Raw genomic sequence first — 20,512 nt, 5'->3', positions numbered from 1 at the left:
AGTATCTGTCAGTCACAACGGGAGGATTCAAGGGGCCCGCCCTCTAAATTGTAATGCAAAAGACAGGACATTAAATGAAGTTCAGCACTTCATTCCCCTACAGTATTTCAAAATCCTGGATCCGCCACTGGTCACAAATTAGGTTCTCTGCACTCTTGTGGTCCATCATATACTAGAGTCTTGTAAATTTACCAGCCTTATCTTTTTTTAAATAAAATAATGACTACGGTATTGTTATTTTATTGCAACCCGACTGATAGTTTTTATCATTTATGAAATATTTAGCCGCCCCCCCCCCCCCCACTAATCTATAACACTGGATCCGCCCCTAAATGGCCCGTCGCTGATAATACAGTAGGCATGCCACCCCAGATAATCCACCCTAAATGACCCATCATTGATTTTTTAGTTGACCTGTATGTCAGTTTTTCAAAATTCTGTAAATTGGTTGTCATTAAACAAATTGTAACTCTGTGTTAATTTACAAGGATTAAATTCTTTTCAAAAAAGTTTTAATTATACTTTCTCGACAGCTAAACAAAATCAAACATATTTTTTACAGAACAAATTTGAATATGTACAGTAGGCAATTGTTAATAATTATCATATAATGTTAAATACAGTAGTCTTCAGTACTCTCAAAACTATTAATGGTTACAATGATTTTTGTATTTTACTACACAAAATACTAAACTAATACAAATATGGCATTAATGATTACACTATGATTACACTATGATTACACTATGCATAAACTACCTTTTTACAATTTTAATAGTTATATTTTGTCATTATTATGTAACAACAACAAAAATGTAAATAACAATAACTAACATTTAGCAAATTTAATAGAAAGAAAATGTTCCAAAATTAATATGGAAAAAATGCTATTTAGTTTGGTAAATTAGTTTTCTATATAACGTAACAAGTGTATAGGTAATTTCACAAATCATAGGTTCTGTAGTTGTTAAATGATGACATTACTCCAACTCGGCAAGATCCTCTTCTGCTTTTCTGTGCAATTGCTCAATCCGTTCCTGAAAATATTTAAAAAATAATATACTGTATTTAGTAGTACACAAATTAATACAATCATTACAATTTTTTTTAATGTTTATACTGTACATAATATTTAATGTTAAGGGAAGAACAACCATGTTTTTACAAATGGGGATAAATTAGAACTGCATCTTCAGGTCGATAGAAGAGCGAACCAAACCCCATGTGACGTCTTAGTATAGCATACCTGTATTTCTGTTTTATGTTGTAGGATGACATTCACAGCATCTAGCAGGAAACTGTTGTACTGATTCTTCTCCTCATTCATTTTCAATAACTCTTGATGAGCCCTTAGATAGAAGAAAATGTTAAGCTCTGTCCACACTATCAAACTTTATGTGACAACAAACAATGAGATGTGCTCATATGGACATGAAGATGTCATATCACTGCACCATATTTGGAAATATCACTACCATATTTGGGTACATCACACTTTTTTTGTCAAATATAGTGTAGAGAGTGCTTTAGTTATGTTGTAGGTTAGGCCAAGGGAAATACCATTACATCGTCAGCAACTCTTAAAATTAACGGTTGGTTCTCAATAGAGACGCAACACAACAGTAATGCAAGGGATTTGACCAATCACAAGAAGCAATGAAGCAACTCGTTTGCATCTACGTCCTTGCCTTGCATCCTAGTGAGAACCAAGCTTAAGTGTTGAATGTTGTATACTAGGAATACATACAGAGTAACAGCATTAAACCATAATTACCCTCAAAGTAAAGAGGGTACTTTTGTAGAAAACTCTTACTTTCGTTTCATCTCGGCCAATTCTCTAGCTTGGATTTCCACATCTGTTTCCGAAAGTTGTTTTAATTCAAGAAACTCTGACTCTAGAATATGAACCTGTTCGATACTCGATTTGTATTCTTTGTTCAAACGCTGCAAATACAAAACATAGACTATCTGAGTAAGATGTTTCTTTATAAAAGTGTTTTAGGTTTGATATTGTTGTACGGTATTCCTGTTAAATCAAGAGGTTTGCGTTCTCATTCCAACTTTAATGTTCTGGTTTTATTTTATGATTATAGTTATATGTAAATGTGGGGAATAGCCTGTAAATGTGGGGAATAGCCTGTAAATGTGGGGAATAGCCTGTAAATGTGCGGAATAGCCTGTAAATGTGCGGAATAGCCTGTAAATGTGGGGAATACAAGCAACAGTTGCCAGCAAACAATGCTTATTCATCTGTCCAATATCTATTCTCTTATTGTAACCAGTGATGCTGATATCTATATATTTAATGTATGTACCTCTTTATGACTTAAGAACTCCCTTTCAGCTCTTTCTAATTTGGTTTCCTGAAGTCCAATTTCATCTTGTTTATTTTCAACCATCTCTGAGATCTTCAATAAAATAAATAGTATCAACTTATTAAAATAAAAATTTTTATATACTTTTGTTGACGTTTGCTTTGTTGTAGGTTAATAGGTCAAATAGTGTATGACCTGACACAATGTCAAAGGTTAATTTTGCTACTGACCTGTTCCAACGTTTCCTTTTCCATGGCAAGTTTATTAGTGATATCATGGAGGGTCTCTTTTACCTGTTTCTTTAACTGTAACAAAGCAGGCTACCAAAAAAAATAAAAAATCATTTAATTCGATACAAATACATATGATGAATTCATAATAAAATTCTTTTTTAATTTATTTGGTATACAGTTGTCTGTATCTACCCTAAAAATCCTGGGCAGTTCAAAGATTAAAATTATTTATTAAGACTTTTCCGGAAAGATCAAACACATAGTAGAGAGAATCTAAATTAAAATACCTGTGGAAACAAGATTAGAAAACTGAAAACACATCTCTGTTTACACTAACTAGGGTAGTGATATGTCCAAATAGGGTAGTGATATGACATCATCATATCCATATATGAGCACATCACATTTTTAGACATAAAGTAAGATAGTGTAGACAGATGTCACTACAAACCTTGATCATGTTAGCAAAGTTCATCATGCTATTGTGGTCTGGATGTTGTGAGACAAAGTTAAGTCTTAGTTCATAATCAATGCCATGAGCGTTCTCTGCAGTTGAGGGAATCAGCTTCAACTTACGAGCCATGTTGTTGTACGTTTGAGCTTGTTGGTCGATCTACAAACAACAAATTATTAAATTATTATTATTATTAGTCATAGCATCTAGGTTATTAGAATAAATTATTAGGTATAGAAAATATAATATCATTGTTGGTCGATCTACAAACAACAAATTATTAAATTTACAAGCAATGTTTATTTAAGTCTGTCATTGTATTAATTAGTTAAAATCGTCTGTAAAGTTTTAAACTTTCATGGTTACAATTTAAACTTTTAAAAGTATTATTGATTCTCAGTAAAAATTGTGAAATTATAGTCCTCTGTACACCTGGGCAAAAAGATGCAATTATGATTCATGGCTTACAGTATATTGCTGAAATACAGTTATAATTACAGTCGAATTCGTGTAAGTCGAAAAATCGCGAAAGTCGAATTTTTATGAAAGTCCCAATTCTTTCCTATACATTACTGTGTAATTTTTATTTGTAAGTCGAATTTTTCTAAGTCGAAATTCGTCTAAGCCGACGTCTTTTTGCGGTCCGAATACACACATTCTTTAGTGATTTATATCGTATAAGTCGAAGTCACAAATCACGCGGCAACAACGCGCTAAAAAAGCCGATGAAACGTACGTAATTCGATAAACAAACGACAGAGGAGATAATGTGGGACCATATTGGTTCTCTCAAGCAGGTTGTATAGTATAGGCGGCGTCCTACAACTCGCGCTAGTGTATAGTGTATGAGTTGTTTTTTCAGAGTTGAGAACTTGAGCGGCGTTTTGTGGGTACCCATTTTGTGCTAGACAGATGGCAATAAACAATGGATACCGATTTCGAATAAGAACCGAAATGTATTTATTATACGTTTTTGTATTGTTTCGGGCTTAAACCATAAAAGAAAATACAGTTTATCATTGCCGATAAAAGAGGCTTAGCATTTATTAGGCCTAGCTAGCTAGCTAAGCCAACTCAATTCAAGAAGGCTCATCGCGTGGGCCGCGATCGCGACAGGGCAGGGTCTACTAGGCCTAGCTATAGCGCAGCTAGTGAGTGAACCTAGGCCTAGCATTTTTTTGCAAATCTGTAAGTCGAAGTTCGCGTAACTCAAATTTTTATACCGGTCCCATTAGATTCGACTTAGGCGGAGGCGACTGTATAATATATCCATGCTTAAATTTTTTTTAATATACAACTACAGTAGAACCTGTGTTTTACGTACCCTGATTTTACGTTCCCTCGATTTTACGTACGCTTAAAATAACCGATGACGTCATCATTTTCTTACATTGAGGGCGCAATTTAACAACAACAAAGCACACAAAGCCACAATCATGGCTGTGTGAGGAATTCTGCTGTGTGTGGGGGACAAGCTACGCACGTGCATTCCCCCTAAAGCAGCGACTGTTTTTATTGATAGAAAACAATTATATTTTACACTTTATTTAAACATCGCACAGCCTGTATAACTGTACTTTTCTAGTTAGGCCTCACATCTTGCTAGCCCTGCTAGCCTAGCCTGAATAGCCTAGGCCTAGCTAAGCTAGTGACGCATACTGTACACAGTACAGAAGTAGGCAAATACGGCTAGCTACGATCTCTACGTATTTGGGGTCAAGTTAAGGTCAACCTTGATTTTACGAATCCCTTGTTTTACGTACGCCTTTCGGTCCCGTACCGTACGTAAAATGGAGGTTCTACTGTATATGATAGTTTGTTGACAAATTCGAACCTGTTCTCTCTTCTTTGCTATCGCTTTCTCTTCTTGCCATATTTCTCGATCAAGTGATTCTTTTTCTTTCTCCAAAGCTTGCAGTGTTTGTGCCAGTTCTCTTTGTTGCATTTTGATCCTCTCAACGTCCGTAGCACTCAGCTCCTGGGTGTCAAAGATGTGTTGCAGCTGTTGGTTTTCAGCTTGTGTTTGCTCATATGCAAGAGCTGCAAAAATAATACTTGTTCTAGTGCCCACACATGGTAGTGATATGACCATATATGGTAGTGATATGCCCACATATGGTAGTGATATGACCATATAAGGGTACATCACATTTATTTTGTCACATAAACTTTGATAGTGTAGACAGAGCTTAAGCAAGTATGATAATAGGACGTACCATTATTGTACGCATAACATGAATATTGATGTCATCAATCCTGTGTAATATAATACACAATAGTATGTTGATTTCTGTGTGGTTCCATTAAAAGTTTGTATTTAAAACATTAATGGAGCCTTAGCATAGGATCTACACTGTGTAAATTGGAGATAGGGGCGTACTTAAGTCTTATTATGTCTAATTAAACAGTGAGCTCGCCTTACCTTCTTGTTGGTATCTGCAGTCAACCTCTGTCAGTTTTTGTTCTTGTGCTCGTCTGTGATTGTCAAGTTCTATCAGGTAGTTCTTGAAACGGTTGTTGTCAATCTGCATCACCTGATAGCGTTCTTGCAACAAAGTTAATTGGCACTGAAGAAAGCAAATTGTTTTATGATTACTAAAACTATTCTGTTTACTGTAACTATGGTTATACTGTTATTTTTGTTATAACATTTAGGTAATCCTGTCTCATAGATTTACATTGGTTCTGTTTGTTTTTTCTATATGGCAAAATAAATGATATGATACTATTAACAAATTTGAAGCATTTTGTAAAGCTAAAAAGAGATACAATCAACAACCTAGGAACAAGTTCAGTGGTTTTGACATGTAGGTCACACAATGACCTATGACATGTAGGTCATACACTAGGTAGCCACGACCCAAAAGCTCCACTATTAATTAAAAAAACAAACAGATACTGAATTGATTAATGAGTATTGAAGATAATTGTATTACTGGTTCATTTTCTAAGACTTGTAACTCTGCTCTTAGTCTTTGCTTCTCTGCCTCCAGTTGCTGCATGTCACCCGCCACACATACTGCTTTGCGCCCTGTAACGAATAATCACAATTTAATATTGCAGCTAAATAATCACAAACTTCAAAACACACATTGCTGCGTCTCCTATGTGAGGTCTCCGGTGTTTTATTTATCTTTTTAATAATGGGTGAACTTTTCAGAACAAAACTGTTCTCCCTCCCAGAGGGCCGCACACCCAAAAACAATTCTCTACTATTTTTGAATAACCTCTTCCAAGTTCTTTATCGTAGACATGTGCTAAGTACACGACCAACGGCTTAAAGACCCATCTGAAGTATGAGGCAATGACATAATGAATTATTATTAGTCTTTCACATCGTTAGGATAACGCCATATAAGTTTTCATGAACGATTCAACAACTTACTAAATTCTTGCGCAAGGGCTTTCTCTTCTTCCTCATATTCATCTGACCCAGCTAAAAATGCATCATACGTACATTCTACAAACTCATACAGAATCTGACAAATAAAAACAAAAATGGTATTGACAATGATGTTCCTACATTAGCATTTATGTACTTATTTAACTGCTTAGCATTCTGTCTTGGTACTTATTGAACTGCTTAACATTCTGTCTTGGTACTTATTGAACTGCTTAGCATTCTGTCTTGGTACTTATTGAACTGCTTAGCATTCTGTCTTGGTACTTATTGAACTGCTTAGCATTCTGTCTTGGTACTTATTGAACTGCTTAGCATTCTGTCTTGGTACTTATTTAACTGCTAAGCATTCTGCCAGGGTACTTATCAAACTGCTAAGCTTTTATTTACATAATATACTTACCTGAGCTTCAGTTTTACCATCAAACTCGTCTGCAATATCATCTTCACATTGATACAGCATTACTTCTGGCTTCATATTCATTCCACACTACAAAAAAATTAGTAATGTTTTGCATTAGATACTTTTCTGAATGACCATAAAATCAAAATGGTGCTAGGTTTGATTAACTAGCACTCCTCTTCAAATACTGTAGATCAAGATATTGATTCTAAAGATGTTTCATCTTTTTGTTGCTGTTTGATTCCTTATTTGGGAATCTTTATCCCTTATTTGGGCATCTTTATTACTTATTTGGGCATTTTTATTCTTTATTTGGGCATCTTTATTCCTCATTTGGGAAACTTTATTACTTCTTTAGGCATCTTTATTCCTTATTTGGGCATCTTTATACAGTCTGTAAGGGTTCATTGATTGTATTTTTTTTTTTTGTATTTCAACATAGATATAAGATTGAATTATTACCTTTACTAATTCCATAAGCCAATGCAGAGCTGCCAGTAGATGAGGCCACGTATGAGGGCTACCAATGGTATAAAGGGAGCTCTTACTAATGGTAAATGGATAGCTAGAAAACACAAGATATAAACAAATTAAAAACATCACGTTAGGCCAGTAGATGAGGCCACATATGAGGGCTACCAATGGTATAAAGGGAGCTCTTACTAATGGTAAATGGATAGCTAGAAAACACAAGATATAAACAAATTAAAAACATCACGTTAGGCCAGTAGATGAGGCCACATATGAGGGCTACCAATGGTATAAAGGGAGCTCTTACTAATGGTAAATGGATAGCTAGAAAACACAAGATATAAACAAATTAAAAACATCACGTTAGGCCAGTAGATGAGGCCACGTATGAGGGCTACCAATGGTATAAAGGGAGCTCTTACTAATGGTAAATGGATAGCTAGAAAACACAAGATATAAACAAATTAAAAACATCACGTTAGGCCAGTAGATGAGGCCACATATGAGGGCTACCAATGGTATAAAGGGAGCTCTTACTAATGGTAAATGGATAGCTAGAAAACACAAGATATAAACAAATTAAAAACATCACGTTAGGCCAGTAGATGAGGCCACATATGAGGGCTACCAATGGTATAAAGGGAGCTCTTACTAATGGTAAATGGATAGCTAGAAAACACAAGATATAAACAAATTAAAAACATCACGTTAGGCCAGTAGATGAGGCCACGTATGAGGGCTACCAATGGTATAAAGGGAGCTCTTACTAATGGTAAATGGATAGCTAGAAAACACAAGATATAAACAAATTAAAAACATCACGTTAGGCCAGTAGATGAGGCCACGTATGAGGGCTACCAATGGTATAAAGGGAGCTCTTACTAATGGTAAATGGGTAGCTAGAAAACAAGATATAAACAAATTAAAAACATCACGTTGGGCCAGTAGATGAGGCCACTTATGAGGGCTACCAATGGTATAAAGGGAGCTCTTACTAATGGTAAATAGGTAGCTAGAAAACACAAGATATAAACAAATTAAAAACATCACGTTAAGTCAGTTTGCATTAATAATAATAATAAACATTTATAAAGTTCTATTTACTGATGTTTCACAGTGTTAAAAGACCAACAAGAATTATTGAAAAAGGTAAGATTTTAGAAGTGATTTGAATTGCTTAAGAAATTTACATTGACAGATACGGAGTGGAAGCTGGTTCCAAACTAGTGGCGCTTGTGTGAAAAACCCTTGGGGTAGGATTTAAGTACTTTTGTAGATAAAACAAGAGGGTCAATTTAAGAGCGATGACCTTTTGAGCATTAGTGATTTATAGGTTTTGTTTCATTTAAACTATTTTTAATACAGAACCTGTCATCTCTCTCCTCACCCAATTGTTTTCAATATTTTTGGTAACTCTTCCTCATGCTTTGTAGGAATCACAAATTTTGGTTCCAAAAATGCATAAATAAACTCAAATATTCTGAGAAAGTCCTTGGTTGTTGGCGTCACTAGTGACTTAGTTGTTACCGGTGTGGGATAGCGATTGTCTACCAGAAACTGAAATAAAAAACAACATTGTATTAGATATTAGAATGAAATGATAAGCTACCAAAATAACCAGAGAAGGAAAATGAGAGAGAAGTTTACCTCAACGATATCTTTGATTTCACGATGCATGAATGATTTATCACTGATAGGGCGTGGGTCCTTGACCACCTCATGTCCATAGGTTTGACGTCCATAGTTACTTGACCGCCTACTGTATTAAAATAAGAAAAACTATCATTGAAAAATATTGATGCATTTTTAACTGTTCTTTCACACTGGGCACATTTCTACCTTTTATTATCACCACCTTCTAGTATATTTAATCCTGCACAATTATTTGTTTTTAAGACACAAACCTTTTGCTAAGGCCACCCATGTTGGCTTTAGGAATCAATGATTTCTTTGACGTGCCCAGTGAACTTCGACTGGTTGATGCCTTTGAACTTGCTCCTGTCGACAAACGTCCGCCAGCTAAAGACCGACCTCTTGACCCAGCTAAAAATATCAAGAAAGATTATGTAATACAATTTTGATTTTTAAGCCAACCTATATGCTGTCTAAATAAAATGTCAAACAAAAAAATTAAAGTCATACCGTGTGCATTTTCTTGTTTAATACGTAGAGGCGCTAGCGATGCACGGCTTCCATTTGATGCACGGCTACCACTTGATGATCTATTGCTGTTACGATTCATCTTCTACAAACATAAAATTGAAGGCCTTTGTTATATTATAATTACAGTAGTAAAAGTAGAACTAGGCTAGGCCCTAGGCCTATTTTGAAATATTCAAATTTCAAAATAGGCCTAGTAATTTTTGTACAAATTAATCTCTGTAATTTAATAGTAGACCAATCTCTTATTTTATAATAAGTTATATGTAGGTCCTAAGCCTAGTAGAGTGTAGTTAGTAAGCCTAACTATACGACTCCACTGCACAGGTAAGAGAGGGACGAATCGTTCAAGAACACCAGCACCGACAACTGTTTCGCCGCACGCGTCCAACAACAGTAGCTGTGTGTGAGAATTCCCGCCAGTTTTGATCGGCCTAGGAAATGCCTACTAGGTAATCTAGCTAGTCCTGTCTAATTATGCTTAATGTATATACCTGCTAGATATATCTGAACAAATATTACGTAGTTACATACACGTAAGTAAGTAGAATTAACCACCAGGCCTAATATTTAACTCTGTTGACAAAAAAACGATCAACAACAACGTCAAAACATCAACATTCAAAAAATGTACATTGTTTGTGAGCATGCGTATTGCTTTTTAAAAAACGTCCTCTATAGTTTAGTCGTCACCAAAACTTTTTCTTTTCGTTGTTTTTAAGCCACGAACTTAGTCGTCTGGTGTGTAGTAATAAGCATTTAAAAGTACCACCAATGCCTACATCTTTCATGTTTTTTAATTTTGGTTTCTCACATGTTTTTCTTCCTGAATATATATTTTTTATCAAGCATATCATATTTATCAGCTTTGATCTTGTGAAATGAATTTACTGTAAGACTAGGCTAGGCCTAGCTAGATGTATTAGACTGGTAAGTCTACTGAAGTATGAGTGTACCACTAGAGTATGGCGGCGTGGCGACCTAGGAGCGTCTAGGTAAGCTTAGGTCTACTAGCTAACGGAAATAAAGAGAAGATATGGTAAGTCAATGAACATCCAAACTTTTATTTTTCTACAAAGGTTTTTTTTTGCAATATCTCATTAAAAAAAGAACAATTTAATATTTTATATTACATTTTTTTTAGGACAGTGGCACAAACTAAAGCACACTAATTATTTTAAGGCAAAAATCATTTGATTTATATCATTAAGTATTACGGAATGCCAGAACCTATGGTGCTTAGATACTGTATTAAGTAGTACATTATATTTAGTTTGATAGCTGTCCTATTGGAATGCAGGAACTGATAATAATATATACTACCTAATTGCACGCCATGTGACCCACAATCGTCCAATCAAATTACAGGAATTTATTTAGGTGTTATAATATACTACTTAACATTGATTGCAGTTTATAGTAAGTACTGTGTAGTTAATCCTGCACCCATGATTATTTTAATAATTTTACATTTTGTTGCACTGTACCTTGGAATGCAGGTTAAATTAATAGGCCTGCAACAAAACATCTATTAAACATTATACAAATATCTGTAAATTTAAGATAAGCTTATATTACAGTTAAACTGTGTAAATCAACAGTAACATTAAGTTAAGTTCAGCAACCACTACCCACCATCCATGTCACAGGTTACTGACCAAATGCCATAATTCATTCGGTCTGGATAGGTTGTGAAACGTTGCTGTTTACTATTTACATATCCCTGTCATTTCAAATTTAATTCAAACTCTCTAAACCTGTTTAGAGATTTAATAAAAGTAATGATCATTGTAAACCTACACATGATCCAAAGTAAATTTGAATGACCAAATAAGGCATGCATTTATCCTCTTTCTTGGTCTGTGCATTAATTTTAAAAGCAGTGCCCATGCAGTGATTTTAATCATATTATATAGTATTGTTGTGGCAAGTTAAACAAAAGTACATAATCTATTGCTTTTTAAGCATTATTTAAAATTCTAAAACACTTTACTATTATGTTAGCAATATCAATGAATTAAGCAAGGGCTTAAACATTGTAACATTAAGTGCAAGAGCCTAAACATTGTAACATTAAGTGTCCGTTGTCCTATCTTTTGCATTGAAATGGTCAATTAACACCATATAAGGTCATTTAGACCTTATGTTGAGCAGCTAACGGTTGTTTCACACGCTTGCGTTTTCTCAATGAAGCGAGTGAACTTGTTGACGGAGATTGCGCTCTTGTTTCCTTCAATTGCTCATTTTTATATCTTTTCATATATGGCTCCGTGGCCTCCCATACCTAGAATTAAAATGAATAATAAGTATTATAATCTCCAGACTCGAGTATAAATGTGTATAGGGACAATTGTTGCAGACTTCTTTTAGTCTATAGGTAGATATTATGTTATATACAGTATACTGTAGGTTTTTTTATACATTAAATGGCAGAATGTTATCTTTTCATATATGGCTTGGTAGCCTCCCATACCTAGAATTCAAATGAATAATAAAGTAATAATTATACGCAAGACTCTAGTACTGTATAAAGAACAATGGCAGACTTCTTTAATCTACTGTATATGATATATAGTGTTTTTATACATTGAATAGGAGAAACATTATTATTATTATTATTATTTAAATTGGCAATCAACGTCATTGGGTGGGGGCGCTAAGTGAGAGGCTGGTCGTCAATAAAGGCAGCAATCAGATATAACGACCAAATGGTACACTATACATATTACAGTATGTAAATTACAACAATTTCAAAGAATTGAATTACCTTTCCTTCCTTAATCAGCTGATGAGCAACTTCAATATCAGGTGCAAAATAACGATCTTTATCCCAAGGTCTACAAAGTTTTAAAAAACAAACTTTAATACAAATTAGTTCAGTAAGCAAAGTCTTTAGGGCATAACATGTTGAAGAACTGTGCATTATAGTATGATAATATTACTAACAATATATTCAGATAAAACATGAAGTTCTTGAGTTTCAAATAAAACAACCATCAATCAGAGATTTGATTCAGAAATTCAGAGATTAGATTATTCAGAACACTACCACCACTCAATGTGAACTTACTTGACGTAAGAACGGACTAACTTGTGAAGAGCTTCCAACGGTTCTGTTGTTTTCAATGGCCGAAGGAATTCAATACCTTGGCAGGCAGCCAACAACTCAATTGCAATTACTGAATAGGTGAAGAAAAAGAACTTGTTAGATTCATGCTTTGTTTCTAAGTGTACTGTATAGAGGCTTTGCAATAAATAACAGTGGTTTTGTGGCTTGGTACTTGTTGTCTCCTGCGTTCAAGTCCGGAAGTTTTTATAGTTGGTTGTTACTGTATATTGTATGATGTTGTGAAGCGCTTTCCTGAATGATCGCCAAATCAAAACGGTACTGGGTATGATCAACTAGCGTTCTTGTCACCAACTAGCCATCCATTCATAGAAAGTACTGATGTAGTAGCCTATCTGTACGGCGACTATAGAATGGACCCGAGACATGACTTACCACGACTTTTAGTTGATAAAAGATTGAACAAATTTGTTATGAAGAGTTGTAAGTGGATGTTTTATATGACCACGTTGTTTTTTTAGACAATGAGATTTGAGATCTTACCTTGCTCAACATGTTCTACAACTTGCAACGCCTTACGAGCAGCAAATCCTCCCATAGAAACATGGTCTTCAGTGCCAGCGCTTGTTGATAGGGAATCAACGGATGATGGATGCGTCAACACCTTGTTTTCAGATACTGCAATACAAGAAATGTTTTTTTTTAGAAATGGTTTAATAACATCCATTAAAAGTGGTCTGCATACTTACGGACCAATATTTATTTGACCTAGTGGCAGGGGTAACTGTTTGAACTCCACTCCCTAAGCCTCAAATGAGACTTAGTTTAAAAGCATGATAAATTATTAAATAGTTTATCCATCCTGTAATTGGCGGAAAATGGAATTGATGCATCTAGAACCCCTGAATTATTTTTCCTATTGGAACAAAGTTTGGAAGAAGTAGCAATGGGACATCTTAACAAAGCCACATATTGGAATGTAGACCTCTACTTGTTTGTGGAATACAGTATGCAAATTATTATTGTTATTTTGTGAATATGCAAATATCAAGTTTACCAAGTGATGCTGCTGTACAGTGAGCCATCATAAAGCCAGAATTAAGACCGCCATCTTTGACAAGGAATGCTGGGAGTTCACTATACGCTGGAAAAAAATTATTATATTGTAATTATTATAATAGAGAATGGTCGTGCTAATATGATATACTAATAGATTCACCATCGCCTAAGTTATAATGCTTTGTTTGCACTTGAATTGTTAAAGCTAGATCGTTGACCGCATGTACTGAATGACAACGCAGTAAACGAAATACTCACAATTCATATTCAAAAGCCAAAAACGACTACAAACCACCTCAGTAACGAAAGAATACCTTTATGACGCAGCTACCATGTTGTGATGCGGCACTATAATTTTGACATGCTTCCTTAGACATAATGATGTATGCACAATTGTAAGTGTGTTAATCAATCGCAAGTGACAGTTTGATCCAAAAGTGGGTGAATTACAGAAGAAAAACAAAAATATTAATCTGCGCGCATTGCATTTTGCGATTTATAGCGGGCCGCTATAATTATTAGAATCTACTTATTTTTCACATTTTTAACCATTTAAAGACGAAAAAAGTTATCGCAATAGGACCATATAGTATTATTTTTACATTAAATATAGTTTGTGATCTTAAATTAGATCTAAAAAACGTAGGGAAGGTGTCTTTAAATTTCATCCATGTGGAAACCAAGCATTAGGAATTCTATTCTAGAGAAGTTTACTGTAGCTGTTTTAAAGCACTCACCAGAATTGACCAATCTTTCGATTCTTCTCTCGCTCATACTAGCAAGCTCGTGAACTGCGATGGCAAGATAATCTAACACCTTAGCAGGATATTCACCGTGAAAATTACCACCAGATACAATTTCCCCACGCTCAGCAAAAATAATCTAGTATTTCGTGAAGGAAGTTGAACGTTTTTAACCCTCTTTACTAAGTACTTGGGCTTGCAAAACAAGGAAGACCAGCACTCGCATATTGCTGTACTAGAGACTAATACTGGTATGCTGAGAGAAGAACTAGCTGTCACAATGGCAGATAGGAAGTTATAGAGGAATCTAGTCATACAACTTTGGGTATGTCCCGGACTAAGTAGAAATGTTATTTACACTTTTAAATTATAATACTGCTACATTAACTAGTTGAGTAGGAGCTGACTAGGTTGATATTCACTAATTGGCACTTTTCTGTTTTTATTGTGTTTTTTGCCATGTGAAGCTTTATTTTAAATAGTTTAATATTTGTTAATGAATAATGAAGGATACAGGATTGTCCGTTGCACTATTCATCTCTGTTGTAATGATGCCTCTTACAAAATCAATCGTGTCATGTACAATGCCATGCACCTACACAAAAATGTAATGAAAGTGAATCAGGGATAAAGTTAATGACTTAGGATAAGGATTTAAGGATAGACTTTAATCTCTCTCTGCGTCATCAAGTGAAAAGAAAGAATAAATAAAAATAGATCGTAGTAATACTTTAAAAGGAGTATTTTGGAAGCCTTCCAATAGATTCTGTAATATTTATCCAAATTAAAGTTAACTCTTTCACATTGGTTACTCAAATTTGAGGGGAAAAAATATTTCAAACAAATTATATTTACTTGTGGACAACATCTTAGGGTATAGGCATCTTGAACTCGATCACAAAAGCGATGACTTTCTGCAATGCCTGATGGGAACAAATCTGAATGAAGCAAGGAACGCAGTCGCTGGGCAACCATGCCTTGACCTTTGTGTGGTCTGACCCTGTGAACATCTAAAAGACAACAATATTTTAAAATTCATTTTGTGAATGCAAATAGTAGAATTTAACATAAAGTAATTAAAAAGGTAAATGTATAAATTATGTTTTATGTTTAAACATGGATCTTTAATAATATCACCGAAGTTAAGAAATGGGCCCAGTCGTATTGAAAGTGGCTATGGTAAAACTTGGAAGGGACCCTGGTAAAACTTGGAAGGTACCCTGGTAAAACTTGGAAGGGACCCTGGTAAAACTTGGAAGGGACCCTGGTAAAACTTGGAAGGGACCCTGGTAAAACTTGGAAGGGACCCTGGTAAAACTTGGAAGGGACCCTGGTAAAACTTGGAAGGGACCCTGGTAAACTTAGAGGATGATAATAATTACATTAACCATTTGTGTGATGACTAATTCAAGAAGATTTATAAAAAATGAAAGAAGAGATTATCATGATTTGTACAGGACAGTACAATAATTCATTTAATCATCCAGAAAAATTTGTTGGGAAAGTAAAGTTGTTTAAAATAAGTATCATTTTCTGTTTTTAAATGTTTTGGTTGGTTATTTTATCTCTATCCTACATAATAAATATTAAATAATTTACCACTATCAAAAGCAGCAGTCGTCCCTTTGAGGACTTCAAGTGACAGAGCAGCCACAATATCCGCCTGCCTAGCAACAGATGTTGCTCTTTCAAGGGCTAAAGTAGGAAGAAAACATTTTACAATTTAATCGAAATTTTCTGTCTTTACATAAACAAAATTGTAAAATTTACTATATCATTTGATTCGAAGACTTTAACAGTACTAAGTTAGGCGCATTGGATACAAAATTGCAAAGGAACTTTTCACAAATGCATAATATTTTCCAAATTGCATGAAGAGAATGATTTTTGCCTACCTTCACAACCAATAGATGTGATTAACTGTGTTCCATTGATTAATGCAATACCCTAAACAAGATAATAATAGCTATAAGCATTTGTATATGTTTATTATAAAAAGTATTGCACCCATACACATTAAAAAGATTTTAAACTATCTGAATCAACTGCCTTGGATCTTTGCTATTAAATTAATAATCAATAATAATTGCTTATGAATTAATTTGATTTAAACATCAAAAAGCAGTCACTGCTAAAGTTTGTCAGATAAGTGACAAACTGACGTACCTCTTTTGCTCCTAACGTCACTGGTTTTAGACCATGTGCTTCTAACACCTAAAAAACAAACAATCAATGTAAAGCTGACAAGCCACAAGAGCCGTATTAAAGGAACAATAAGTATTAATAATAGAAGTAATGGCTTTATTTGTCCATTAAAGGAATTAACAGAAATTTGTTTTGAAAACAGTATTATTATTTACATAAAAGAAAGGTGCGAATAAGAGGGTGTTTTAGTATGAGATCGTTAGACCATGGTCAGTTTAATAAAAGGTTAAAAAGATTATAAATCCTTTACCCTCCACTTCTGTTGGCATGCTAATCAGAATCTGGTTTTGATCCTTTTGTAAAACTGACCAATCAAATGGTTACTTTTGAAGGCTCTTTTATACTTGGTTGCATTTATAATTAAGTAGTTATTAGGTGGTAGGAGGTTATTAAATTTAATCTATCATACATATTTACTTGAGTCTTAACCTTCATACAACAATCAAAGTAGTCATTGAATTTGGCCAAACTCTGTAGGCATTTGTAAACAGTTTAATTATAACATAAAGAATATGGAAAAAATAGGAAGAATTTTGAAAGATTTACTATAAAGTCTAAGATATCCAGTGAGATATCCTGGGAACAGAGAGTTACAACTCCCTGTTGGGATGGAATATAATAATAGGAAATCGTACTTTATTTGAAATACTCACACTTTTGGCATCTGCCCAACCACTTTTTGGACTCCACATTTTGCCCTCACCTAACATACCAAGGGCAAGGTGAGCAAGGGGTGCCAAGTCACCGCTGGCCCCTACGGTTCCTTTCTCTGGTACCCATGGCAAGCAGTTTGCTGGAAAAGTGTCAAGATTTAAGAAATTGTATAGGTCCACATTAAAATGAAAAATAATCACAATTTGAATACAAAAAGAAAGTTCGATAAATGTGAAATTCTGAGTCATAAGATTAAAATAAGAAAAAAAGACTTACCATTAAAAGCTTGTATAATCTGTTGCAATACCGGTAACGAAATACCACTGTGACCTTTCGCAAGAACGTTGATTCTTAACGCCATCAACTTACGCACATGTTTAGGTGGAAGCGGTTGGCCAACGCCAGCGGCATGTGATCGTATCAAATTCAACTGCAATTCACTGACAAAATAAATAATAATTTTAAATTGTTTTTATTATTTCAAACAAGGTATTAATAAATTTAATTTTTCTATTAAAAAAATATAATGGGAAGAGCGACCTACATTAAATCTTCTCGTGGAATGACAACTCTTGCGAATTTGCCAAAACCTGTTGTAACGCCATAAGCAACTACAAGAACAATTACAAAAAGTTAATTTAATATTATAACCAGTCGTTGTAAACATTATTTTAAAAGTGAAATTAAAAAATTGATTTGTTTTTTATTAAAGCAAATTACCTTTGTTTTCCTTTACAATGGTGTTGAGAAGCTCTCGTGCATTTTCAACTGCTATTTCTGATTTCTTAGTTAACTTAAAATAAAAAGAAATAGTTTGAAAGATAAAAAATCATATATTAATAAAAAAATAAATATTGGAAGAGCGACCTACATTAAGTCTTCTCGTGGAAAGACAACTCTTGCAAATTATCTCTCAAACTCTCAAATTACTTAGAGTAGGCACAAAGAAAGAACGCTTAAAATTAAAATAAATTTAATTAACAGTTATTAATATAAATGTGAAAGACACTGATATTTACTATCCTCATTATTTTATACTATAAATTTTATGTAAACATTCATAAAAAAGACTTAATTGTACCTTAATTTTAAGTTCTCCTTTTCCAAGTCGAATAAGATCGGCTGGCATCAAAGAGTTGCCGTCCAACCCAATGTACTATAAATAAAAATACGTACCTTTATTGATACTTTTTAGGAACATTTTACTTGATAAATAGGTAAGGTTTTTACTCAAAAACATAAAGAAAAACAACTGATTATAATATTTTTTTATTAAATAAAGATTTAGGCCTACTACAAACAGTGTTCACACTTTACGTGTATGTTATTGATTTTGCCAACAATCAATATAATACGATTACCAATGACATGAGATAGTACACTGCTGAATGCCTGAGGCCTATGGTTTTAATCAATATAGGCCTACTGTGTGGTATTAAACTAAAAATCAATATTGAATTTGATTAATGGTCATTTAAGGCAGATTCAGTATCACAAAACAAACCTATTTTTATCTAGATTCTAACTTAAAACTAAAAAAAAATAAAACTTGAAATCCACAAAAAATATTTATGTTTTAAAGTAGCAAATTGTTTTACAATGTTTTTTTAAGGGAGGTACCACCTCATATGATGCTTTATTTAATCAAGTGTACTTATCACTTGTTAAATGCACAAGAGAGACCATTGTCCAAGCATGGACCTATGGTCCAAGTGTGACCAGGCAAAATTTGGTTAAGAATAAAAATCTTTTATTTACTTTTGGATGGAACCTTCAACCAGTTTCATTAATTACTCCTGATTACTCCACAGTAATATTTATTTTAGCCATTTACCATGAACATATTTTCAATTATATAAAAAAAAGTAAAAGTAGATCAAACACAAAATATAACCTACTTCTTTTGCTTCTGGACAATTGGTTGTTGGGTAAGAAACTCTGAAGACAGAAAGGAAGAAAATAAATCTCATGGTATTCTTGTTATTAATTTTTAATATTATAATAAAAATTGATAACATTACATCACATTTTGTTTGTGTCAAAATGTATAAGGTTGTACTGTAGGTGTCTTAAATAGTTTAGTAACAAAAAATGTAAACAAACAATATTAAAATTGTAATGATTTTAAAAATATTACATTTTGGAATTGAATGTCTTACCCATTCATCCCATTTTGGTTCATAATAACATCTTTTTTCTTAAGGTCACTCTCGAGCACTATACAAAAAAGGTCAAATAATTAAACTTTTAATTATGTAGTAAAGTGGTTGTGGATTATCAACATTGAATTGTGTGGCAGGTGGAAGATCAAGGTGCATTAAGATCAACGCATTATGGAACTAGAAGTTATACAAAAAAATACACAACAGGAAATACATATAGGTTTCATACCTCTAAGGGTATGTTCAGACTCACAGTGTTAGGTTTGTTATCTAACACAAGGCGTATGGTAATCAATGGCGTTGAAAAGTCAAGGTGTATTCCAATGCCTTGCTCTGATTCTTAGGTTTAAGCAGATAGAACTATATGTATACATTCATGACAAACGCATTACAGTTTACATTGTAAAGTAATTGTTTTTTGCTATTTTACTGATTTAACAATCTATAGTAAAAAAATTGGTATTAAACATTGACAATAAAGGCATAGGCCTAGATTATCAACGATGAATTCTGTTGCAGTCGGAGGATCAACATGCATTATAAGATCAATGCCATATGGAACTAAGACCTTGGTACTTATTATAAATATATAATAATACACAACAGGAAATATATACAGGTTTCATACCTATCTAGGCATGGTAGGGATATTTAGGAAAATATTATTTTGTATTTTTAAGATGTAAACATTATCAGTATTACGTTATTATATTACTTTTGAACCAAAAGAAAAAAAAAACTATGATATATATATAAAAAACCCAAAGATAAACCAAATTCAACTATGTTAAACATGATTTAATTTATGAAATATGTGAAAATATGAATATAATAAGTTGGCTATTTACCAGCATAAACAAAGTCATTTTCATCTAAAACATCTTCGATCGAGTCGTACGGGTACAGGAGGCTTCCTCCTTGTGTTTTCCTGATTTCAACCACGCGATCTCCTCCTCCATCAGCCGCCGCGTAAGCGCACTGTTCGCTGTATCGTCGCATAGATTCTTCACACAACCATTCCACTGTATTACCTTTATTTCTGTTGTTATTTCGACATGGAATTAACAACCATTCGTCACGAATTCTTACATTAATTTTCATATTTCTTGGCAATATTTTCTCGTGTGCTTTTATCTGCAACCACAAACACCTCTTCTGTTTTCATCCGGTGATAACCAGTTTTAGA

The 20,512-nt window shown here is 33.8% G+C and overlaps 2 protein-coding genes across 3 annotated transcripts; both read right to left on the bottom strand.

Annotated features, from left to right (window-relative positions):
* Window positions 1-381: 381 nt before the first annotated feature.
* LOC140058642 (kinetochore protein NDC80 homolog) lies at window positions 382-10,067 on the bottom strand. 2 transcript variants are annotated; one of them, XM_072104336.1, is made up of 17 exons: window positions 9,971-10,067; window positions 9,419-9,521; window positions 9,181-9,319; window positions 8,924-9,035; window positions 8,664-8,833; window positions 7,268-7,370; window positions 6,806-6,892; window positions 6,388-6,481; window positions 5,939-6,033; window positions 5,425-5,569; window positions 4,837-5,042; window positions 3,000-3,161; window positions 2,546-2,635; window positions 2,316-2,408; window positions 1,814-1,944; window positions 1,247-1,349; window positions 382-1,037 (listed from the first exon to the last, which is right to left on the bottom strand). In XM_072104336.1, the coding sequence occupies exons 2-17, from the start codon at window positions 9,516-9,518 to the stop codon at window positions 981-983; spliced, it is 1,887 nt and encodes a 628-aa protein (XP_071960437.1). In that variant the 5' UTR covers window positions 9,519-9,521; window positions 9,971-10,067; the 3' UTR covers window positions 382-980. The 2 variants fall into 2 exon arrangements, with proteins under 2 accessions (XP_071960437.1, XP_071960436.1); XM_072104335.1 differs by having other exon boundaries at window positions 9,931-10,056.
* A 325-nt stretch (window positions 10,068-10,392) lies between these two features.
* Window positions 10,393-20,510, bottom strand: LOC140058842 (histidine ammonia-lyase-like). Its single transcript, XM_072104598.1, has 19 exons — window positions 20,175-20,510; window positions 19,324-19,381; window positions 19,063-19,102; window positions 18,246-18,320; window positions 17,885-17,957; window positions 17,709-17,775; window positions 17,441-17,604; window positions 17,164-17,303; window positions 16,472-16,519; window positions 16,201-16,252; window positions 15,905-16,000; window positions 15,161-15,315; window positions 14,820-14,900; window positions 14,300-14,444; window positions 13,561-13,647; window positions 13,047-13,181; window positions 12,507-12,615; window positions 12,204-12,273; window positions 10,393-11,720 (listed from the first exon to the last, which is right to left on the bottom strand). Exons 1-19 carry the CDS (start codon window positions 20,425-20,427, stop codon window positions 11,571-11,573), a joined length of 1,998 nt encoding a protein of 665 aa, XP_071960699.1. The 5' UTR covers window positions 20,428-20,510; the 3' UTR covers window positions 10,393-11,570.
* Window positions 20,511-20,512: the final 2 nt, after the last annotated feature.

Source organism: Antedon mediterranea, chromosome 9 (genome assembly GCF_964355755.1).
Source record: "Antedon mediterranea chromosome 9, ecAntMedi1.1, whole genome shotgun sequence".
In the NCBI taxonomy this organism is placed as follows: domain Eukaryota; kingdom Metazoa; phylum Echinodermata; class Crinoidea; order Comatulida; family Antedonidae; genus Antedon; species Antedon mediterranea.
The sequence above is the reverse complement of the archived record's forward strand: the minus strand, read 5'-3'. Positions and strand labels throughout refer to the sequence as shown.

Excerpts from the sequence above, each read along its gene's own strand:
- LOC140058642 (XM_072104336.1), bottom strand. The coding sequence starts at position 9,518 with ATGAATCGTAACAGCAATAGATCATCAAGTGGTAGCCGTGCATCAAAT. Across the intron at positions 6,893-7,267 it reads GGCTTATGGAATTAGTAAAG|TGTGGAATGAATATGAAGCC; the intron begins GTAATAATTCAA and ends ATTTTTTTGTAG. Across the intron at positions 2,636-2,999 it reads ACTTTGCTAACATGATCAAG|CCTGCTTTGTTACAGTTAAA; the intron begins GTTTGTAGTGAC and ends TTTTTTTGGTAG.
- LOC140058842 (XM_072104598.1), bottom strand. The coding sequence starts at position 20,427 with ATGAAAATTAATGTAAGAATTCGTGACGAATGGTTGTTAATTCCATGT. Across the intron at positions 13,648-14,299 it reads CGAAAGATTGGTCAATTCTG|CGTATAGTGAACTCCCAGCA; the intron begins GTGAGTGCTTTA and ends ATTTTTTTCCAG. Across the intron at positions 12,274-12,506 it reads TTAGTCCGTTCTTACGTCAA|ACCTTGGGATAAAGATCGTT; the intron begins GTAAGTTCACAT and ends AAAACTTTGTAG.